This window comes from Dendrobates tinctorius, unplaced genomic scaffold, assembly GCF_039654945.1.
Source record: "Dendrobates tinctorius isolate UK_male_01 unplaced genomic scaffold, ASM3965494v1 ptg000126l, whole genome shotgun sequence".
In the NCBI taxonomy this organism is placed as follows: Eukaryota; Metazoa; Chordata; class Amphibia; order Anura; family Dendrobatidae; genus Dendrobates; species Dendrobates tinctorius.
The window spans coordinates 28,626,540-28,649,636 of record NW_027361794.1 but is presented as its reverse complement, the minus strand read 5'-3'; the positions used below and the strand labels follow the sequence as shown (position 1 = coordinate 28,649,636).

General features: G+C 40.8%; 1 protein-coding gene across 1 annotated transcript in view; it reads right to left on the bottom strand.

Annotated features, from left to right (window-relative positions):
- Positions 1-20,615, bottom strand: part of LOC141047154 (uncharacterized) — a 59,761-nt gene extending 39,146 nt beyond the window's left edge. The window contains exon 1 of the mRNA XM_073542112.1: positions 19,809-20,615. Within this exon, the coding sequence (XP_073398213.1) occupies positions 19,809-20,417 (609 nt within the window). The 5' untranslated portion in view covers positions 20,418-20,615. The remainder of the gene's footprint in view (positions 1-19,808) is intronic.
- Between the last annotated feature and the right edge of the window lie 2,482 nt (positions 20,616-23,097).

The window sequence follows — 23,097 nt, the reverse complement described above, 5'->3', positions numbered from 1 at the left end:
TTTGTGTCCTCAAATCTCCCCACACATTAAATCCCCCCATCCCCAATCCCCCACACACATTAAGTACCCCCATCCCCATTCCAAATCCCCCCCACACATTAAATAACCCCCCATCCCCACTCCAAATCCCCCCACACATTAACCCAATCCCCACTCATTAACCCCCACCCCCACTCCAAATACCCCCAAACATTAACCCCAACCCCACTCATTAACGCCCCCACACATTAACCCCCATCCCCATTAATTAACCCCCGCACACATTAACCCAATCCCCACTCATTAACCCCCACACACATTAACCCCCATCCCCACTCATTAACCCCCATCCCCACTCTAAATACCCCCACACATTAACCGCCATCCCCTCTACAAATCCCCCCCCATCTCCACTCATTAACTCCCCCTGATCTCCCATCTTCGGTGGTTCTTCAGCTCCACAGAGGAGCACACTTACCACCAGCGTTTGCTTTGGGCGCCGGGGAGTGACGTCAGCAGCGTGATCACATGACCTGATCACGCTGCTGACGTCGCTCTGGCCCGGCGGTCAGAGCTTCAATTGTACTGGTGTCTGTATAGACGCCAGTACAATTGTTCCCTGGGAGCCGGCACGGCCTCCTTCTCTGCCCCGGCTGTCAGCTTGATAGCTGACACAGAGAACCGCCGACTCTCAGGCGGGGGGCGGCAGAACGCAGCCGCCAAGGAGGACACTGCGGACCGCTGCATTAGGCGGCCCGACTCCGCCCCCCTGCTGGCTGCGCCCGGGGCAACTGCCCCGGCTGCCCCCCCTAGATACGCCCCTGCTCTCGGGGGTCTGTACAAGCCTGTCGGGGGCCTGTGCCGGCTGCCGGTGGTCTGTACAGGCCTCTCGGGGGTCTGTACAAGCCTGCCGGGGGCCTGTGACGGCTGCCGGTGGTCTGTACGGGCCTCTCGGGAGCCTGTTCCGGCTGTCGGTGGTCTGTGCCGGCTGCTGGGGGCCTGTGGCGATGGTCTGCACGGGCCTCTCGGGGGCCTGTGCCGACTGCCGGGGGCCTGTGCCGGCTGCCAGTGGTCTGTGCGGGCCTGCCGGGGGTCTTGTGTGTGTGCAGGCATCATCCGATGGGACTACAAGTCCCATCGGGCGATGCCTGCTACAATGACAGTGATTGACACATTAGCCAATGATGGGACAGTAGTAGTCCCATCATCCGTCTAATTTGTTGAATGTAAAAAAAAAAATACTACATACATACTACATATATACTACATTCATACAACATACATACATACTACATACATGCTACATATATACAACATTCATACAACATACATACATACTACATACATGCTACATATATACTACATTCATACAACATACATACATACTACATACATACTACATATATACTACATTCATACAACATACATACATACTACATACATGCTACATATATACTACATTCATACAACATACATATATATTACATACTACATACATGCTACATATATACTACATTCATACAACATACATATATACTACATACATACTACATATATACTACATTCATACAACATACATACATACTACATACTACATACATGCTACATATATACTACATTCATACAACATACATACTACATACTACGTACATGCTACATATATACTACATTCATACAACATACATATATACTACATACATACTACATGTATACTACATTCATACAACATACATATATACTACATACATACTACATGTATACTACATTCATACAACATACATATATACTACATACATGCTACATATATACTACATTCATACAACATACATACATATATACTACATACATGCTACATATATACTACATTCATACAACATACATATATACTGCATACATACTACATATATACTACATTCATACAACATACATACATACTACATACTACATACATGCTACATATATACTACATTCATACAACATACATACTACATACTTTGTACATGCTACATATATACTACATTCATACAACATACATACTACATACTACGTACATGCTACATATATACTACATTCATACAACATACATATATACTACATACATACTACATATATACTACATTCATACAACATACATATATACTACATACATACATGTATACTACATTCATACAACATACATACATACTACATACATGCTACATATATACTACATTCATACAACATACATACATACTACATACATGCTACATATATACTACATTCATACAACATACATATATACTACATACATACTACATGTATACTACATTCATACAACATACATATATACTACATACATACTACATGTATACTACATTCATACAACATACATATATACTACATACATGCTACATATATACTACATTCATACAACATACATACATATATACTACATACATGCTACATATATACTACATTCATACAACATACATATATACTGCATACATACTACATATATACTACATTCATACAACATACATACATACTACATACTACATACATGCTACATATATACTACATTCATACAACATACATACTACATACTTTGTACATGCTACATATATACTACATTCATACAACATACATACTACATACTACGTACATGCTACATATATACTACATTCATACAACATACATATATACTACATACATACTACATATATACTACATTCATACAACATACATATATACTACATACATACATGTATACTACATTCATACAACATACATATATACTACATACTGTACATACTACATGTATACTACATTCATACAACATACATATATACTACATACATACTACATATATACTACATTCAAACAACATATATATATACTACATACATACTACATGTATATTACATTCATACAACATACATATATACTACATACATAATACATATATACTACATTCATACAACATACATATATACTACATACATACTACATATATACTACATTCATACAACATACATACATATATACTACATACATACTACATATATACTACATTCATACAACATACATACATACTACATACATGCTACATATATACTACATTCATACAACATACATACATACTACATACTACATGCTACAGACATACAACATATATACTACATTCATACAACATACATAGATACTACATACATACATACATACTACATACATACATACATACACACTACATACATGCTTCATATATACTACATTCATACAACATACATGCATAGTACATACTACTACAGACATACAACTTACATACAACATACTACATACATACTACATACAATGCATTCATACATTCATACAATACATACATATAGACATACAGTACATATAACATAGAGTACATACTCACCATCACTTGTCGCTTTGATCCCCGAAGCCAGTGTCATCTATAAAAAATTAGAAAATAACAAACAACCGATATACTTCCTGATCCGCAGAAATCCACGAGTGTCCCACGCCGATTTCCCGTGGAGAACAGCAGCATCAGCTGATGCGACCGCTCTCTAGGGGCTTCAATAATCCAATGATGGGAGGTAGGTATCCTTCCGCACTGTATTCCTCCGCCACTGTAAAAAAATAGTCCCTAGTCTCACTTTTGGCATTGCTGTGTGAGAAAGTTCCCACGCAGCTTTTGCCATAAAGTGAGACCAGGGACTATTTTTTTTACAGTATGTATGTATGTTGCATGAATGTAGTATATATGTAGTATGTATGTAGTATATATGTATGTTGTATGAATTTAGTATATATGTAGTATGTATGTATGTTGTATGAATGTAGCATATATGTAGTATGTATGTATGTTGTATGAATGTAGTATATATGTAGCATGTATGTAGTATGTATGTATGTTGTATGAATGTAGTATATATGTAGCATGTATGTAGTATGTAGTATATATGTATTATGTATGTAGTATATATGTATGTTGTATGAATGTAGTATATATGTAGTATGTATGTATGTTGTATGAATGTAGTATATATGTAGTATATATGTAGTATGTATGTAGTATGTATGTATGTTGTATGAATGTAGTATATATGTATGTTGTATGAATGTAGTATATATGTAGCATGTATGTAGTATGTATGTATGTATGTTGTATGAATGTAGTATATATGTATGTTGTATGAATGTAGTATATATGTAGCATGTATGTAGTATGTATGTATGTTGTATGAATGTAGTATATATGTAGCATGTATGTAGTATGTAGTATATATGTATTATGTATGTAGTATATATGTATGTTGTATGAATGTAGTATATATGTAGTATGTATGTATGTTGTATGAATGTAGTATATATGTATGTTGTATGAATGTAGTATATATGTAGCATGTATGTAGTATGTATGTATGTATGTTGTATGAATGTAGTATATATGTATGTTGTATGAATGTAGCATGTATGTAGTATGTAGTATGTATGTATGTTGTATGAATGTAGTATACATGTAGCATGTATGAATGTAGTATATATGTAGCATGTATGTAGTATGCATGTATGTTGTATGAATGTAGTATATATGTATGTATGTTGTATGAATGTAGTATATATGTAGCATGTATGTAGTATGTATGTATGTTGTATGAATGTAGTATATATGTAGCATGTATGTAGTATGTAAGTATGTTGTATGAATGTAGTATATATGTATGTATGTTGTATGAATGTAGTATATATGTAGCATGTATGTAGTATGTATGTATGTTGTATGAATGTAGTATATATGTAGCATGTATGTAGTATGTAAGTATGTTGTATGAATGTAGTATATATGTATGTATGTTGTATGAATGTAGTATATATGTAGCATGTATGTAGTATGTATGTATGTTGTATGAATGTAGTATATATGTAGCATGTATGTAGTATGTATGTATGTTGTATGAATGTAGTATATATGTAGCATGTATGTAGCATGTATGTATGTTGTATGAATGTAGTATATATGTAGCATGTATGTATGTTGTATGAATGTAGTATATATGTAGTATGTATGTATGTGGTATGAATGTAGTATATATGTAGCATGTATGTAGTATGTATGTATGTTGTATGAATGTAGTATATATGTAGCATGTATGTAGTATATATGTCCCTGATGAAGAAGGCAGTTTGCGCCTTCGAAATGCGTTGGTTTGCTTTTTGGCCTGTTTACTGCCCCGTACAGGCTGTGACGTCAAACGCCCAGGTACTCTCGGGTGGCCGTTTCTAAGCGGGTTTCCAGGGAAGCCTTCGGCCAGGGCTTTCCCTTCCCGCTCCTTTCACTTCCTGCTCTCCCCTGTGCCTTGTGCACACGCTTCTTGTTTTGGCAGCACGCCATCTGTGCACGGACTTCCTAAGTCATTATCGTCCTGTACTGTGCTCCAGTCACTTCTGCCTGGTATGTAACCCCTGCTGTCTTTGTAATATATGTCCTTGTTTATTCCGAGACACACTCAGCTTTTTTTCCACAGTGTTGTTTCATGCACAAATCAGCATTGTTACCGCCACTGTGTGATTGACCCTCTGCAGCTCTCATGACGTTGGTATTGTCAAGTATTTACCTCGTGGGGATAGCAAGCATCTTGACTTACCCCCAAAAACCCCACCGTGACCATAAAACCACCACCACCACCTCGGCGCCAACTAATACACAGACACCGGTATTTCTTTTGGAATTTTATGGCCACAGCAGCCTTTTATTATAACAACAAACAAACAATAAACACTGTATCATAAATAACATAAGTACAATGAATTTAACCCTGGAAGGAGAAGTCCTTGAAGCCACAAGATCATGGTGAAATAGTCCAAAATATTGTGAACAACCCCCAACCATTTGCTTCCAGCCGTTACCCCACAGGCTCGGGCGCACCAGCACACCAATAGATGTTGTCCACAAACTCCTTGGAGATCCGCCCTCTTCCAACAGAAAACTCCCCATCCACCTTTCACCAGATCACGACCAGCATACCTTTAAACAAAGGAGACCCTACCCACAGTCTCCAAAACCAATTTCCGCCGACTTCAAGGACTCCCCCCTCCCCCAAAACCGCCATGACCCAAAATAGAATCACGCACCACTGTCCCAAAAGAAAAAAGGGAGGGAGGGTGGGACTGTTCTGGAGCTGGGAGAAACAGGAACAGAGGGCGGGCACCCCCCAGTCACCGTCTTAAATACCCCCTAGCTCCCCCTCCCCTTTAACCCTTCCCTCACTAAACTTACAACCCCCCGTCATGATGGCCTCTGCCCACGCCTCCTGCAGGGGGTCGGGAGGCTCACTCCGGCCATTTCTTCATCATCATCCCCCTTTTTTCTGGTGAGTGCATGCTTGTTTCCTTGATGAGTGTTTAGTGCTATTGTTTTATGTGTGATTATGTATAGTATTTATAGTTTGTACCTTTATTGAACTGGTACATGTTTACTTAGGTGCCTTTGTACATCATTTGTCCACTTTTGCTGCCTCTATTTAATCCTTTTAGTGCAGGTCTCTTTGTTTGTTTTGGATTAGTATATATGTATGTAGTATGTATGTAGTATGCATGTATGTATGTTGTATGTATGTAGTATGTATGTAGTATGTATGTATGTATGTTGTATGTATGTAGTATGTATGTATGTTGTATGAATGTAGTATATATGTAGTATGTTTGTATGTTGTATGAATGTAGTATACATGTATGTTGTATGAATGTAGTATATACAGTGCCTACAAGTAGTATTCAACCCCCTGCAGATTTAGCAGGTTTGATAAGATGCAAATAAGTTAGAGCCTTCAAACTTCACACAAGAGCAGGATTTATTAACAGATGCATAAATCTTACAAACCAAAAAGTTATGTTGCTCAGTTAAATTTTAATAAATTTTAAACATAAAAGTGTGGGTCAATTATTATTCAACCCCTAGGTTTAATATTTTGTGGAATAACCCTTGTTTGCAATTACAGCTAATAATCGTCTTTTATAAGACCTGATCAGGCCGGCACAGGTCTCTGGAGTTATCTTGGCCCACTCCTCCATGCAGATCTTCTCCAAGTTATCTAGGTTCTTTGGGTGTCTCATGTGGACTTTAATCTTGAGCTCCTTCCACAAGTTTTCAATTGGGTTAAGGTCAGGAGACTGACTAGGCCACTCCAACACCTTGATTTTTTGCCTCTTGAACCAGGCCTTGGTTTTGTTGGCTGTGTGCTTTGGGTCGCTGTCTTGTTGGAAGATGAAATGACCACCTATCTTAAGATCCTTGATGGAGGAGCGGAGGTTCTTGGCCAAAATCTCCAGGTAGGCCGTGCTATCCATCTTCCCATGGATGCGGACCAGATGGCCAGGCCCCTTGGCTGAGAAACAGCCCCACAGCATGATGCTGCCACCACCATGCTTGACTGTAGGGATGGTATTCTTGGGGTCGTATGCAGTGCCATCCAGTCTCCAAACGTCACGTGTGTGGTTGGCACCAAAGATCTCGATCTTGGTCTCATCAGACCAGAGAACCTTGAACCAGTCTGTCTCAGAGTCCTCCAAGTGATCATGAGCAAACTGTAGACGAGCCTTGACATGACGCTTTGAAAGTAAAGGTACCTTACGGGCTCGACTGGAACGGAGACCATTGCGGTGGAGTACGTTACTTATGGTATTGACTGAAACCAATGTCCCCACTGCCATGAGATCTTCCCGGAGCTCCTTCCTTGTTGTCCTTGGGTTAGCCTTGACTCTTCGGACAAGCCTGGCCTCGGCACGGGAGGAAACTTTCAAAGGCTGTCCAGGCCGTGGAAGGCTAACAGTAGTTCCATAAGCCTTCCACTTCCGGATGATGCTCCCAACAGTGGAGACAGGTAGGCCCAACTCCTTGGAAAGGGTTTTGTACCCCTTGCCAGCCTTGTGACCCTCCACGATCTTGTCTCTGATGGCCTTGTATGTAGTATGTTTGTATGTTGTATGAATGTAGTATACATGTATGTTGTATGAATGTAGTATACATGTAGTATGTATGTAGTATGTATGTATGTTGTATGAATGTAGTATATATGTAGCATATATGTGGTATATATGTAGTATGTATGTATGTTGTATGAATATAGTATATATGTAGTATATATGTATGTTGTATGAATGTAGTATATATGTAGCATGTATGTAGTATGTATGTATGTTGTATGAATGTAGTGTATATGTAGTATATATGTATGTTGTATGAATGTAGTATATATGTAGTATGTAGTATGTAGTATATATGTATGTTGTATGAATGTAGTATATATGTAGTATGTATGTATGTTGTATGAATGTAGTATATATGTAGTATGTATGTAGTATGTATGTATGTTGTATGAATGTAGTATATGTGTAGCATGTATGTAGTATGTATGTATGTTGTATGAATGTAGTATATATGTAGTATATATGTATGTTGTATGAATGTAGTATATATGTAGCATGTATGTAGTATGCATGTATGTTGTATGAATGCAGTATATATGTATGTTGTATGAATGTAGTATATATGTAGTATGTAGCATGTATGTAGTATGTATGTATGTTGTATGAATATAGTATATATGTAGTATGCATGTAGTATTTTTTTTTTTTTACATTCAACACATTAGCCGGATGATGGGACTACTACTGTCCCATCATTGGCTAATATGTCAATCATTGTCATTGTAGCAGGCATCGCCCGATGGGACTTGTAGTCCCATCGGATGATGCCTGCACACACACAAGACCCCCGGCAGGCCCGCACAGACCACCGGCAGCCGGCACAGGCCCTCGGCAGCTGGCACAGACCACCGACAGCCGGCACAGGCCCCCGAGAGGCCCGTACAGACTACCGGCAGCCGGCACAGGCCCCCGGCAGCCGGCACAGACCACCGACAGCCGGCACAGGCCCCCTAGTGGCCCGTACAGACCACTGGCAGCCAGCACAGGCCCCCGAGAGACCCATACAGACCACCGGCAGCCGGCACAGGCCCCTGACAGGCCTGTACAGACCCCCGAGAGGCATGTACAGACCACCAGCAGCCGGCACAGACCCCCGAGAGGCCCGTACAGACTACCGGCAGCCGGCACAGGCCCTCGGCAGCTGGCACAGACCACCGACAACCGGCACAGGCCCCCGAGAGGCCCTACAGACTACCGGCAGCCGGCACAGGCCCCCGGCAGCCGGCACAGACCACCGACAGCCGGCACAGGCCCCCCAAGTGGCCCGTACAGACCACTGGCAGCCAGCACAGGCCCCCGAGAGGCCCATACAGGCCACCGGCAGCCGGCACAGGCCCCCGACAGGCCTGTACAGACCCCCGAGAGGCATGTACAGACCACCGGCAGCCGGCACAGACCCCCCGACAGTCGGCACAGACCCCCGCTGTAGGCGCAGACCCCCCGCAGTCAGCACAGACCGCGCATAATGATGACATCATTTCAGCAGCCAATCACAGCCACAACAGTGGCTCATTGCATTATGGGGACTTCCGATACCGGTATCCGATATTGAAAAAATATTGGTACTCGGTATCAGAATTCCGATACAGCGAATATCGGCCGATACCCGATATTTGCAGTATCGGAATGCTCAACACTATATATTAAGTTACTCGCGTCCTCCGGAGGAGCATGCTGAGCATGTCAGACAGGTTCTCCAAGTTCTACGTGACAACTATTTATTTCGTAACCTGGAGAAATGTCAATTTGTGGTCCTGCAGGTCCAGTTCTCAGGACATTTGGCTTCTGCATGGGGGTCTCAGATGGACCCCATTACGGTTCAAGCAGTCCCTTCATTGGTTTGTACTATAAGCCGCACTGGACCATAAGACGCACCCCAAATTTTCAGAAGGATAATAGGGCAAAAGTTAATGTGTCAAATGGGGGTCTGTCCCACAGTCTGAATTCAGTAAACCCGGGGGGGGGGATCGGCAGCGCTGGTGGAGCTGAGTCACAGGAGCTCCCGATGTCGATCAAAGCCAATTTATAACCCTCCTGCCAATCTATACCGGACACAATTCTCTATAAATCTCCGGTGTCCTTGATGTGAGCAGGTGCTATTCTCAGTAATGGTCTCACACACCGGTCTATAAATGTAGATAAAGATTCTGTTACTGATCCGACCCCGCGCACTATCGGGCGGCCTGGTGGGGGCGCTGCGTCTTTGTGGACTTTAGGAATATAACACCAATGCGGCTTGTGTGGAAATTCAGGGAAGAGTTTCTCTGATATTAGACAATCGTCCCTTCTCTATGTGAAATCTCAGAGAAGATCTTAGTTGTTCCTTCTCGTTATTTGTGGGATCAGCGCTTGTTTTTCTCTGTGCTGCTCTCTGATCGCTGTCTTTCTGCTCCTTACTATATTGTCCATTGCTACTAACACTACATTATTGCCTTTATCGGCTTCTCTAATAACAGGATCTTGGCAGTTTTTATCTCCTTCAGTGCTCGCTGTTCTTTTTTGTTACATTATCTGTTGTTTTTGTACAGCACTGCCTGTGTGTCTTTTACCGCTCTGTAAAAAACATAAAAACAATTAACCCGATCAGTAAACACCGGAAATAGAAAAAATGTGAGAATGACAAAATTACGTATTTATGGATGGCACAATTCCACAAAAAATGCTGTAACGAGCGATCACAATTGTACTAATAAAAACGTTATCTCGTCCTGCAGAAAATAATCCATCATACAGCTCCACCGGAGGAAAATAACAATGTTACGGGGCTCGGGAAATGGAGGAACTGCTCCAAAAATGTTTCTTTCCAAACCTCAGATTTTTTTTCTCCACTAAAAGAATAATAAAAGCTGGACATGTTCGGTGTCGCCGTAATCATAGTGATGAGGAGAATCATATTACATGGTCAATTTTACCACAAAATGTACAAAAACAATTCACAATAAACAATGTCAGAATTGTTTTTTTCACAATTTCACCGCACTTGGAATTTTTTCCTCGTTTTTGAGTACACTATGTGGTAAAATTAAGGGAGTCATTGAAAAGTACAACTCGCCCCGCAAACATCAAGCCTCATATGTCTATGTGGACAGAGAGATAAAGAGTTATGGCTCTGGGAAGAAGGGAAGGAAAAAATAGAAACAAAAAACGAAAATGGGCAGCGGCATGAAGGGGTTAATTGCGTCTTTCTGCCACTTACAGGGAAAGTTAGAAATTAGTTGTGTCAGGTCAGCGTTATGTTCATGGCTTCTGATTTAGAGGAGTTGACTATAAAACACATACCTGTGATTCCAGCTTACTCTGTGTCTCTGGCACCGGTAGGGTCCTGGTTACCAATAGGGGGCGACTGGAAAAGATCTGGTCACTATTAGAGACTAAATGGATCCGGCAATTAAATCCCTGACATCCCAATGGTGTAGATGAAGTTCTCCGCTTCTCCCCTTTCCTATAGGGGGTTTGGTGGAATTCGTTCTCTACACTCTTTATTACATAGAACAGTTTTCTCTGATCTCAATGTGTCTTATTTGTTTCTTATCTCCCCATAATACAACGGTCACAAGATCGCCGATCTGCACTTTACTCTCCGATGGTGACGATCCTCTAGACATCCGGACAGTCAGGAGCATTGGACCCCATCTGTGTCTCCCCACTATTCTAACAATGGACGCTCTCTCCGCCATCATTTCCTCCTCTATACGGTTATTACGGGGAATGACGCTGTGATGACTTCTCTTCTGGGAGAGACACAGATCACAGGTGACTAATATTGCAGTGTGAATATAAACTTATATTTCCGGTATTTTTCTGACCTTACATTGTGGGTTATGAGGTGTTTGGGGCTTGTTTTTTGTTCCGCCCTTTTCCCTTTGTTGTTATCTTTCCAGTTGGTAATTGGGATTCTAATATAAGCCCATATATCCCGGGAAGTGTCAGGTGCTGGGATCTCATTATATTATTAATAACAATTTCATTCCCGATTATTCCCGTCATTTATTGCTCGTTACATTCTCTCTATAAAATAACAGATTCCTCTTTGTTACACGTCCTAATACTGATCATTTATATCTCTATATTGTAGAGGAAACATTTCTAGGAGTGTATACACTTCACCACAAACTCTTTCCATAGATTTTATTATCCATCACTGTTATTAACCCCTTAATGACCGCCGATACGCCTTTTAATGGCGGTAATTAAGGGTACTAAAACCACAGCGCCGTTAATTCACGGCGCTGTGATTTAAGTGAATAGCGCCCCCCAGTGTCGGATTTTCTCCGGGATCTCGGCTGCCAGGGGTAGCCGAGACCCCAGAGAACATGAATCGGTCGGTTTTTACCGACCCCCACTTTTGCAATCGCCGTTATTAACCCTATAACGGCGACCGCAAAAAAAAAAAAAGCCGCGATTTTACATTTAATTTCTCTCTCCTCTGATGTGATCGCACATCAGAGGAGAGAGAAATAGGGTCCCTGATCCCCCCCCGGTACCTCTCCGTGGCCCTCCATCCCCTCCCGGTGGTCCCACGTCCCGCCGGCATCCTCCGATGGGCGCCGCCATCTTGAAAATGGCGGGCGCATGCGCAGTGCGCCCGCCGGGAATCTGCCGGCTCCGGCTGGCAGATTCCATTCATTATTTTGATCACTATGATAAACGATCATAGTGATCAAAATAAAAAAAAAGTACATAACCCCCCCGTTTATCACTCCCTTATAGAGGCCAATATAATGAAATAAAGAAAATATTTTTTTTTTCAGTTTTCCATTAGGGTTAGGGTTAGGGTTGGGCTAGGGTTAGGGTTAGGGTAGGGTTAGGGTAGGGTTAGGGTTGGGCTAGGGTTAGGGTTGGGCTAGAGTTAGGGTTAGGGTTGGGCTAGGGTTAGGGCTAGGGTTAGGCTAGGGTTAGGGTTGTGCTAGGGCTAGAGTTAGGGCTCGGGTCACGACTAGGGTTAGAATTAGGGTTAGGGCGAACTAGAATTAGGGTTAGAATTAGGATTAGGGATTAGGGTTGGGATTAGGGTTAGGGTTGGGATTAGGGTTAGGGGTGTGTTGGGGTTAGGGTTGGAGCAAGAATTGAGGGGTTTCCACTATTTGCCAACTTTGGGGGTCTAAAAATTGGGGTCTAAAAAAATCACTTTTGTGGAAATAAAAAAAGACTTTTTATTTTCACGGCTCTGCGTTTATAAACTTTTGTGAAGCGCTTGGGGGTTCAAAGTGCTCACCACACATCTAGATAAGTTCCTTAGGGGGTCTAATTTCCAAAATGGGGTCACTTGTGGGGGGTTTCCACTGTTTAGGCCCATCAGGGGCTCTGCAAGCGCAACATGATGCCCGCAGACCATTCCATCAAAGTCTGCATTCCAAAATGGCACTCCTTCCCTTCCGAGCTCTCCCATGCGCCCAAACAGTGGTTCCCCCCCACATATGGGGTATCGGCGTACTCAGGACAAATCGCATAACAACTGTGCGGGTATGATTTCTCCTGCTACCCTTGTAAAAATAAAAATTTGGGGGCGAAAAGATCATTTTTGTGGAAAAAAAATGGATTTTTTATTTTCACGGCTCTACGTTATAAACTTCTGTGAAGCACTTGAAGGTTCAAAGTGCTCACCACACATCTAGATAAGTTCCTTAATGGGTCTAGTTTCCAAAATGGGGTCACTTGTGGGGGTTTCCACTGTTTAGGCCCATCAGGGTCTCTGCAAGCGCAACATGATGCCCGCAGACCATTCCATCAAAGTCTGCATTCCAAAATGGCACTCCTTCCCTTCCGAGCTCTCCCATGCGCCCAAACAGTGGTTCCCCCCCACATATGGGGTATCGGCGTACTCAGGACAAATCGCATAACAACTATGCGGGTATGATTTCTCCTGTTACTCTTGTAAAAAATAAAAATTTGGGGGCGAAAAGATCATCTTTGTGGAAAAAAATAGATTTCTTATTTTCACGGCTCTACGTTATAAACTTCTGTGAAGCCCTTGGGGGTTCAAAGTGCTCACCACACATCTAGATAAGTTCCTTAATGGGTCTAGTTTCCAAAATGGGGTCACTTGTTGGAGGTTTCCACTGTTAAGGCACATTAAGGGCTCTCCGAACGCAACATGGCATCCGATCTCAATTCCAGCCAATTCTGCGTTGAAAAAGTCAAACGGCGCTCCATCCCTTGCGAGCTCTGCCGTGTGCTGAAATAGTGGTTTACCCCCACATATAGGGTATCGGCGTATTCAGGAGAAATTGTACAACAAATTTTGTGGTTGATTTTCTCTTTTAACACTTGTCAAAATAAAAAAAATTGGTTCTGAAGTAAATTTTTTGCAAAAAAAAGTTAAATATTAATTTTTTCCTTCCACATTTCTTTAGTTCCTGTGAAGCACTTAAAGGGTTAATAAACTTCTTGAATGTGGTTTTGAGCACCTTGAGGGGTCTAGTGTTTAGAATGGTGCCACTTTTGGGTATTTTCTGTCATGTACACCCCTCAAAATGACTTTAAATATGATGTGGTCCCTAAAAAAAATGGTTTTGTAAATTTTGTTGTAAAAATGAGAAATCGCTGGTCAACTTTTAACCCTTATAACTTCCTAACAAAAAAAAATTTTGCTTCTTTTGCTTCCAAAATTGTGCTGATGCAAAGTAGACATGAGGGAAATGTTATTTATTAAGAAATTTGTGTGACACATCTCTCTGATTTGAGGGCATAAAAACTGTTTATGTGACCACCGCCGCCTCACACTCCAACGCGCGTTTCACACATAGTTTCTTCCCTGAAGAAACTACGTGTGAAACGCGCGTTGGAGTGTGAGGTGGCGGTGGTCACATACACAGTATGAATTCAGGTGGGTAGTTTTTGATTAACCCCACACTATCATGGCCTAATTACCTTACATTTAAAATGCACTATGCACTTTATGCTTTTTTATACTAATGATAAATTTGGCCATATAATAAATTGATTTTTGATAATATGATAAAAATTGATGGGATAAATTGACTATATGTAATATAACATTGTATGATATATTTAAAATCCCTCCTTTTTTTCCCTTTTGGGATATAAAATTATATATACGATCTTTTGATTGCCTGTTATTGCATTTTAATGCAATGTCGCGGCGACCAAAAAGACGTAATTCTGGCGTTTTGAATTTTTTTCTCGCTATGCCGTTTAGCAATCGGGTTAATGCTTCTTTTTATTGATAGATCGGGCGATTCTGAACACAGTGATACCTAATATGTGTATGTGGGATTTTTTTTTACTGTTTTATTTTGATTGGGGCAAAAGGGGAGTGATTTGAACTTTTATTTTTTTTATTTTATTATTTTTAAACATTTTTTTTACTTTTGGCATGCTTCAATAGCCTCCATAGGAGGCTTGAAGCATGCATAACCCGATCGGCTCTGCTACATATGGGCTTTGAGCAGATCGCCCATATGTAGCAGATTTACTGCTGTGCTTTGAGCACCGACCACCGGGCAGTGCTCAAAGCCATCTGCCTGGAACAACCATAGAGGTCTCTAAGAGGCAACGTGACGCTGACCCCCGATCACATGACAGGGGTCAGCGATGAGCTCACTTCCGGCCCAGCGGCCAGAAGTGCTATTCAAATGCCCGCTGTCAGCTTTAACAGCGGGATTTAACTAGTTAATAGGCGTGAGCGGACGATGATTCCATTCGCACCTAATGCGGGCACATGTCAGCTGCTCATAACAGCTGACATGTCGCGGCTTTGAGGTGGGCTCACCGCCGGAGCCCACCTTAAAGCATGGGACCTTACCGATGACTAACTATTACTTCATCGGTAAGGAAGGGTTAAACTATTTGCACAGTTTTTCCCTCTCTGCTTTAGAAGTCAAAAAACTGACTCCATAACACAATGTATAATTAGCATATCAGCAAACATCACTAGTGATCAAGGATAAGCGCACAATAAAAGTCACTATCACCGGCTGACACAAACAAAAGTCTGTTTTCTTGACCAACTAGAAATTAAACACTTAAATTTAAAACCAACATACAGATAACATTCTATTATTCTTCATTGCTAAAAAATAGTCGTCTGGTTCATTAAGATACAATGCTGTAATATTAAAAAAAAATGTAAAAGTTCAACTCACCTCCTTTAAAAATAAAACAATAAAAAAAAACCATACACATATTTGTTACAGCCGCGTTCAGAATTGCCCGATCTATCACTATAAAAAAGAATTAGCCCGATCGCTAAATGGTGTAACGAGAAAAAATGTCAAGACTCCAGAATTACTTTTTTTAGTCGCTGCAACATTGCATTACAATGCAACAAAGGACGACCAAAAGATCGTATCTGCACCAAAATGGTCTCCATTAATAACGTCAGCGCATTATGCAAATCATCTCTTCAGAGAGGAAGAGGACTAGAACTCTAGTGCCACCTATTGGAAGTAGCAATCCTAAAAGTCAATGTTGACCCTTTAACGAGCCTCGTTACATGACAGGATAAAAGCCAAGCCAGAATCTTCGTATTCAGACCCCTTTAAATTTTTCACTCTTTGTTTCATTGAAGCCATTTGGTAAATTCAAACTGATGCTATCTATTCCTGACACTGGAGTGGCTTATAAACTTCCGAAGTATATAGTTTGAAGTTTGGGATCTGCCAATATGTGGCTAGTTTTCTGTTTCGGATAACATGATACTAGTTTTTTTTTTTCGTTTAGTCTCGCTTGAATATAGGTCAATATTAAATAGTCTCCTGATGAGTCATCTTTGGTGAGGACGATGAAACCCGTAGAAATGAGAGGCTTGGAGAGTGAGTGTGTAAATGTCACCTCACCCTATATACTGAGACGTGGGGTACATGTTTTTCTATTAGTCACTTTCCGACTAACCTTCAGAGGGTTAATTTTGGGTATAGTTTTACATTTGGAATTAATAAAGTTTAGTTTTATCCTTTTGTCAGCAAACATTAGGAATAATAATACATTTTTATTTCTATAGCGCCGACATATTCCGCAGCACTTTACATTTCAGAGGGGATTTGTACAGACAATAGACATTACAGCATAACAATAATCACATAGATCATTACAGATACCAAGAGGAATGAGGGCCCTGCTCGCAAGCTTACAGTCTATGAGGAAAGAGGGAGAGAGGAATGACAAGAGACAACCCCTTAAGAAGATTTAATTGTGGTTAAAACTATTCAAACATTATGAACAGAAAAAAGTCTTCTCCCCTGTGTGACATCTCTGATGTTTATTAACAGTTGATTTAAAAGTAAAATATTTCCCACATTAAGAAAATGAAAAAATCTTCTCTGTGTGACTGCTCTGATGTCGATTAAGAAGCACATTAACAGGAAAAAGGCTTCTCCCCTGTGTGGATTCTCTGGTGCTTAACACAATTTGATTTAGGCCTCATACTCACTGGCGATGAAATCGGACGATTGCAATCCAATTTTTAATCGGATTGCAATCGGACCCATGTTAGTCAATGGGTGACATCTCACTTGCGATTTTTTTCTCAGTCAAAATCGGTCTGAGAAAAAAATTGCAGCATGCTGCGATTTGCTGCAATTTTCGCCAATACAAGTCAATGGGTGCGATTAAAAAAACGGACCAAAAATGGACCATCCATTTTCCATCCGTTTTTAATGGATACATCACCATTCTGTGGTATAGAACACTGTAAATGGTCCTGTAAATGACTGTAGAAAAAGAGTGGCTGGAAAAAAAAAAATCACATGACACTGGCATAACACTCCACCCTTTTTTCCAGTCCAGAAATCGGACTGTTTTTTTAATCGCCAATGGGTATGAGGCCTTATTGGTAAAACATTTCCCACATTCTGAACAGGAAAAAGGCTTCTCCCCTGTGTGAGTTCTCTGGTGGGTAACAAATTGTGATTTCTGTGCAAAATATTTCCCACATTCTGAACATGAAAAAGGCTTCTCCCCTGAGTTCTTTGGTGGAAAACAAAATATGATTTCTGTGCAAAATATTTCTTTGTATATTGTATGTGAGGGTAGCTCCTCTTGGTATGCACCTATTCACATTAGTTTGGATGTGCCAGTCAGTTTTTTGTCTCTTGTATGTTAGCTTACTGACCGAGCACTCCGCCCTCCACCAGGTGGTGATTTTAATTACAGCAGGTCCCTACTTACCTATAGATGCAGGCATTGCTGACAGAGATGTCCACATTCACCCAGGAATTCAGACATCAGCCTTAGGCTGGAGTCACACACAACCAATAAAAAATTGGTCCCATTTTAACGGTCCGAAATCGCACAAAGGTATCTTAACCAGTGTTGCGTTTTTGATGCGATTTATCTTCATTGATGCGATTTTAATCGCATGTAAAGATCCTTTTGACATCCGTCTGGCGAGATTTTCTCGCAGGAAAGCAAAATGGACATATAATGGAGCCCAATGACAGGTTTCCCCACACAGAGAATGAATAGATATAGACACATTATATATATATATATTATACATGTTATAGAGACACATTAATATCTATATTTCTAGTTCATACAGTTCTTAATTGCAGAATAGCCGCTGACACATTAGCCGGCTTTTGTATAACATTCTCCTGCCCGACATGAAATGACACATGGTTTACATATAGTTAACCATTTCATTTCATGTTTTGTTTTTTTTATGTCTATCACTATTATTTATATGAGGGCTTGTAGGTTAAATTTTGGGCTTGTAGGGGTTCATTTAAGGGGTTAATTCGTTGTATTAAATTGCGGAGACTCCCGCTGACGTCACTGAGGCTGCAGAGAGTCCCCGTAATTTACAACAAATTAACCCCTTAAATGAACCCCTACAAGCCCAAAATTTAACCCACAAGCCCTCATATAATTAATAGTGAGAGACATAAAATAAAAAACATGAAATGAAATGGTTAACTATATGTAAACCATGTGTCATTTCATGTCGGGCAGGAGCAGAATTATACAAAAGCCGGCTAATGTGTCAGCGGCTATTCTGCAATTAAGAACTGTATGAACTAGAAATATAGATATTAATGTGTCTCTATAACATGTATAAAATATATATATATATTTATTTAATGTGTCTATATCTATTAATTCGTTGCTTTATTTAACTGAACACTGTGATTTTACTGTCTTTAGGGAAAAAAAATTGCCGGCTTTTGGTGCGATTTTTATCGCAACTCACACATCGGTTCCGTTTTTACTCCCATTTTTTCTCGCCCCCATAGACATGCATTGTCGAATCCGATCCGAAAATCGGTGACAATCGCAGCATGCTGCGATTGTCTCGGTCAGAGGATCGGATGCGATAAAAAATCGCATGATGGGAGCTGCCCCATAGAATAACATGGGTTCGAATGCAATGCGATTTTTTATCGCATTGCATTCGACCGTTTTAATCGCTAGTGTGACCCCGGCCTTAGAGAGGTATTCACACAGTGTAGGTACCCATCAGATTTGAGGCTGCCTTGACGATGGCTGGTGGGCAGATATTTGGCCAAATTTTATGCTAAGAGTCTCATATATTTTTTCTATAATTCTAAAGCTGTATTGCAAATCTAATTACATATATTCCACATTGACATGCCTTAGCATGATAGAGTGCAACCATTCTTTGTATATAGTTTTATCCTTTTGTCAGCAATCATGAGGAATGACAAGAGACAACCCATTTAAGAAGATTTAATTGTGGTTAAATCTAGTCAAACATTATGAACAGAAAAAAGTCTTCTCCCCTATGTGACGTCTCTGATGTTTATTAACAGTTGATTTAAAAGTAAAATATTTCCCACATTAAGAAAATGAAAATGGCTTCTCCTCTGTGTGACTGCTCTGATGGCAATTAAGAAGCGCTTTCTGGTTAAATATTTCCCACATTAACAGGAAAAAGGTTTCTCCCCTGTGTGGGTTCTCTGGTGCTTAACACAATTTGATTTATTGGTAAAACATTTTCCACATTCTGAACAGGAAAAAGGCTTCTCCCCTGTGTGGGTTCTCTGGTGCTTTACACAATCTGATTTATTGTTAAAACATTTCCCACATTCTGAACAGAAAAAAGGCTTCTCCCCTGTGTGAGTTCTCTGGTGCTTAACGCAATATGATTTAGTGTTAAAACATTTCCCACATTCCGAACATGAAAAAGATTTCTCCCCTGTGTGAGTTCTCTGGTGGGTAGCAAAATCTGATTTATGTCCAAAACATTTCCCACATTCTGAACAGGAAAAAGGCTTCTCCCCTGTGTGAGTTCTTTGGTGAGTAACAAAATTTGATTTCTGTGCAAAATGTTTCCCACATTCTGAACAGGAAAAAGGCTTCTCCCCTGTGTGAGTTCTGTGGTGGGTAACAAAATTAGATTTCTTGTTAAAGCATTTCCCACATTCTGAACATGAAAATGGCTTCTTTGCTTTAGGAGCAGTTTGTTTTTTATTGCCTCCTTTGTGACTTTGATTTCCCTTAGTAGTCAGTAATGAATCAGAAGGCGGGACCTGTTTCATAAGACCAGATAACAGATCTTTGCTGTGAATGGATGATGATATATCTGGACTAACAGCAATCCCTTCAGTTATATCTTGTAGGATTTCAAGATCATCAGATTTAAAAATTGAAGATGTCAGCTGTCCCTCTGATCTTCTGGTACAGTCATCTGCTAAGATAAAAAACAATTATTATTTTTTAATAAAATATCCTTGAGTTTTATATTTTTGAACATTTCTACTTAAACTGTCCATAAAAACGGCAAGCTATGTAAAAAACTTTCATTATTTACCAAGACAATGACAGTTCACAGTCTAACAGAAAACCTTGTTGGATGAACCAGTAGTGTGTGGTGTTCAACTGTTTGTTCATTCTGCCTCCCAAATATCGAATAAAAAGAAACCAATCAATGTTATGTAGGCGAAAATAATACCAATTCTCATCTCACAAAAAACAAGTCCCCACTCAGGTCCATCATCTGCCAATGGAAGAACAGAGGTTCCCACACTATTAGTGACTCAAAGGCTGTTGAAAAGCAACAAGGTTTCTATAAACCAATCCAGCAAAATCCGCTCTCACTTCGGAGTCTTGCAGTGTGCGCAAACAACATTTAGGATCCCTGTATTTAGCAATATTATAGTGAGAAGAATCCACTTAATTTTTGGTGTGTGTCTCCTGGAGAACAATCTGGGCACTATGTGCTGGGTAATAAAATGGCAAATGTGTAATTTTCACTCTCCAACATCCACTGTGTGTTAATTTCCAGAAAGTGGCTGTGGAGTCAAAATATTCACTCCTCCTATAGATTATAACCCTCAGTGAATTAATTTATAACATGGAATCACTTTATGGGGATTTCTACTATTCTGGTTTTCTGTCATTTAGTTATATTAGGGCTTCTGCATATGGTGTGTCCAATCTCATCTGGGATCTGTTCCTGCTGTCCAGCTGGAGTAATCTGCTCCCTACTTCAGCCAATTGGAAAGTACCACACCCTACTAAAGCTCAAAGCACATGGCCGGAATCTGCCAGATACAGCGCTGTTCTCCTCTGGTTCAGTCCTCTGTGCTCAGCTTGCGGCTTGTGTATTTATCCTCTGTTGTGACCGTGGCCCGTTTACTGACTACTCTTGTGTCTTCTGATTCTGTATTCTGTCCTTCTGGTTCTGACCCGGCTACCTGTCTATTCTTCTTGGCATCTAACACCACAGAATAGCAGGTAACACCATGGTCCAAGCCTAGGGGTCCCAGTGTAAGTCCAGATCCACGTAATGGTGTTAAAGGGCGATGAGCAAGGCAATCCTTGGGATATGGAAAGCAGAGAAGAAAGTGCCAAGCATGTTCATGGTGGACATCTTTTGAGCTGCCAGGTGACCATGAACAGTGCTCCCGATACATTGTGTCTGCAAACTATTCCAGCTAGATCTGCATTCAAATAGCTAAATGGCGCTCCTTCCCTTCTGAACACTGCCATGTGCCCAGACAGTAGTGTACAACCGTATGTAGGGTATAGTGCGAAGCTGGAAAATAATTTGTAAGATCCATTTGTTTCCTATTATTCTTTGTGAAGAATTCCAAACTTACCACCACATAAAGTGACACACGTCAGATACTAATAATGGGGCCTGATTAGGAACTACTGAAATGATCAAACTCCACAGTCTTCATCAGTAATAAATGAGTAATTAGTGGTGAAACCTCTCTGGGGTAATTAGAGTATGGGTCTCGGAGACTTCACAATCTATACTATCCTAAGCTCCAATATTTCTGTCAGATGAGTTTCAAAAAGAAATATTAGGCAATTAAAGAGAACTGTGTATAAGGCCGGTTTCACTCGTCCTGATATTTCTGGTACCCGAGATGTCCATGTGTGTAACACTTGTGGCACATGTGTGTAACACTTGTGACATCCGTGTGCAGCATCAGTACCACATGGATGGCCACATGGAAGAAGCGGTACAGTAAGCGCTGTTCCCCGGTGGCGGGTGCTGAAGACGCTCTCATCATTCTCCCCTGCTCTGCCGGCAGGGAGAATGATGAGAGCTATATTAAAGTCAGAATGATGACAGCAGGTGGGGGCTTTTGGGACTATTACTCCCATCAACCTACACCTGCTGCTGCTAAGAACAGTGACAGCAGGAGCGGATGAAGGGAGTATTCCTCACCCACTGCCTGCACTATAACTAAATAAATGAATGAAAAAAACAGCGTGGGTTCCCCTGTATTTTCTATAACCAGTCTGACAAAACTCACAACTGGGGGCTGTAACCCTCAACTGTCAGCTTCAGCAAGGCTGGTTATCAAGAATAGAGGGGTCCCAACACTGTTTTTTTAATTATTTAAATAATAATTTAAAAAATCAGCATGGGGTCCCCCCCATTTTTGACAACTAGCATTGCTAAAGCTGACAACTGGGGGCTGGTATTCTCAGGCTTGTAAGGGGCCATGGATATTGACCCTCCCAGGATAAAAAAGCAGCTTGCAGCTGCCCAGAAAAGGCACATCTATGAGATGCGCCAATTCTGGCATTTTGCTTGACTCTTCCCACTTGCCCTGTAGTGGTGGCAAGTGGGGTTCATATTTATGGGGTTGATGTCACCTTTGTATTGTCAGGTGACATCAAGCCCACGGCTTAGTAATGGAGAGGTGTCTAGAAGACACCTCTCCATTACTAATCCTATAGTTATATGGTAAATAAAGA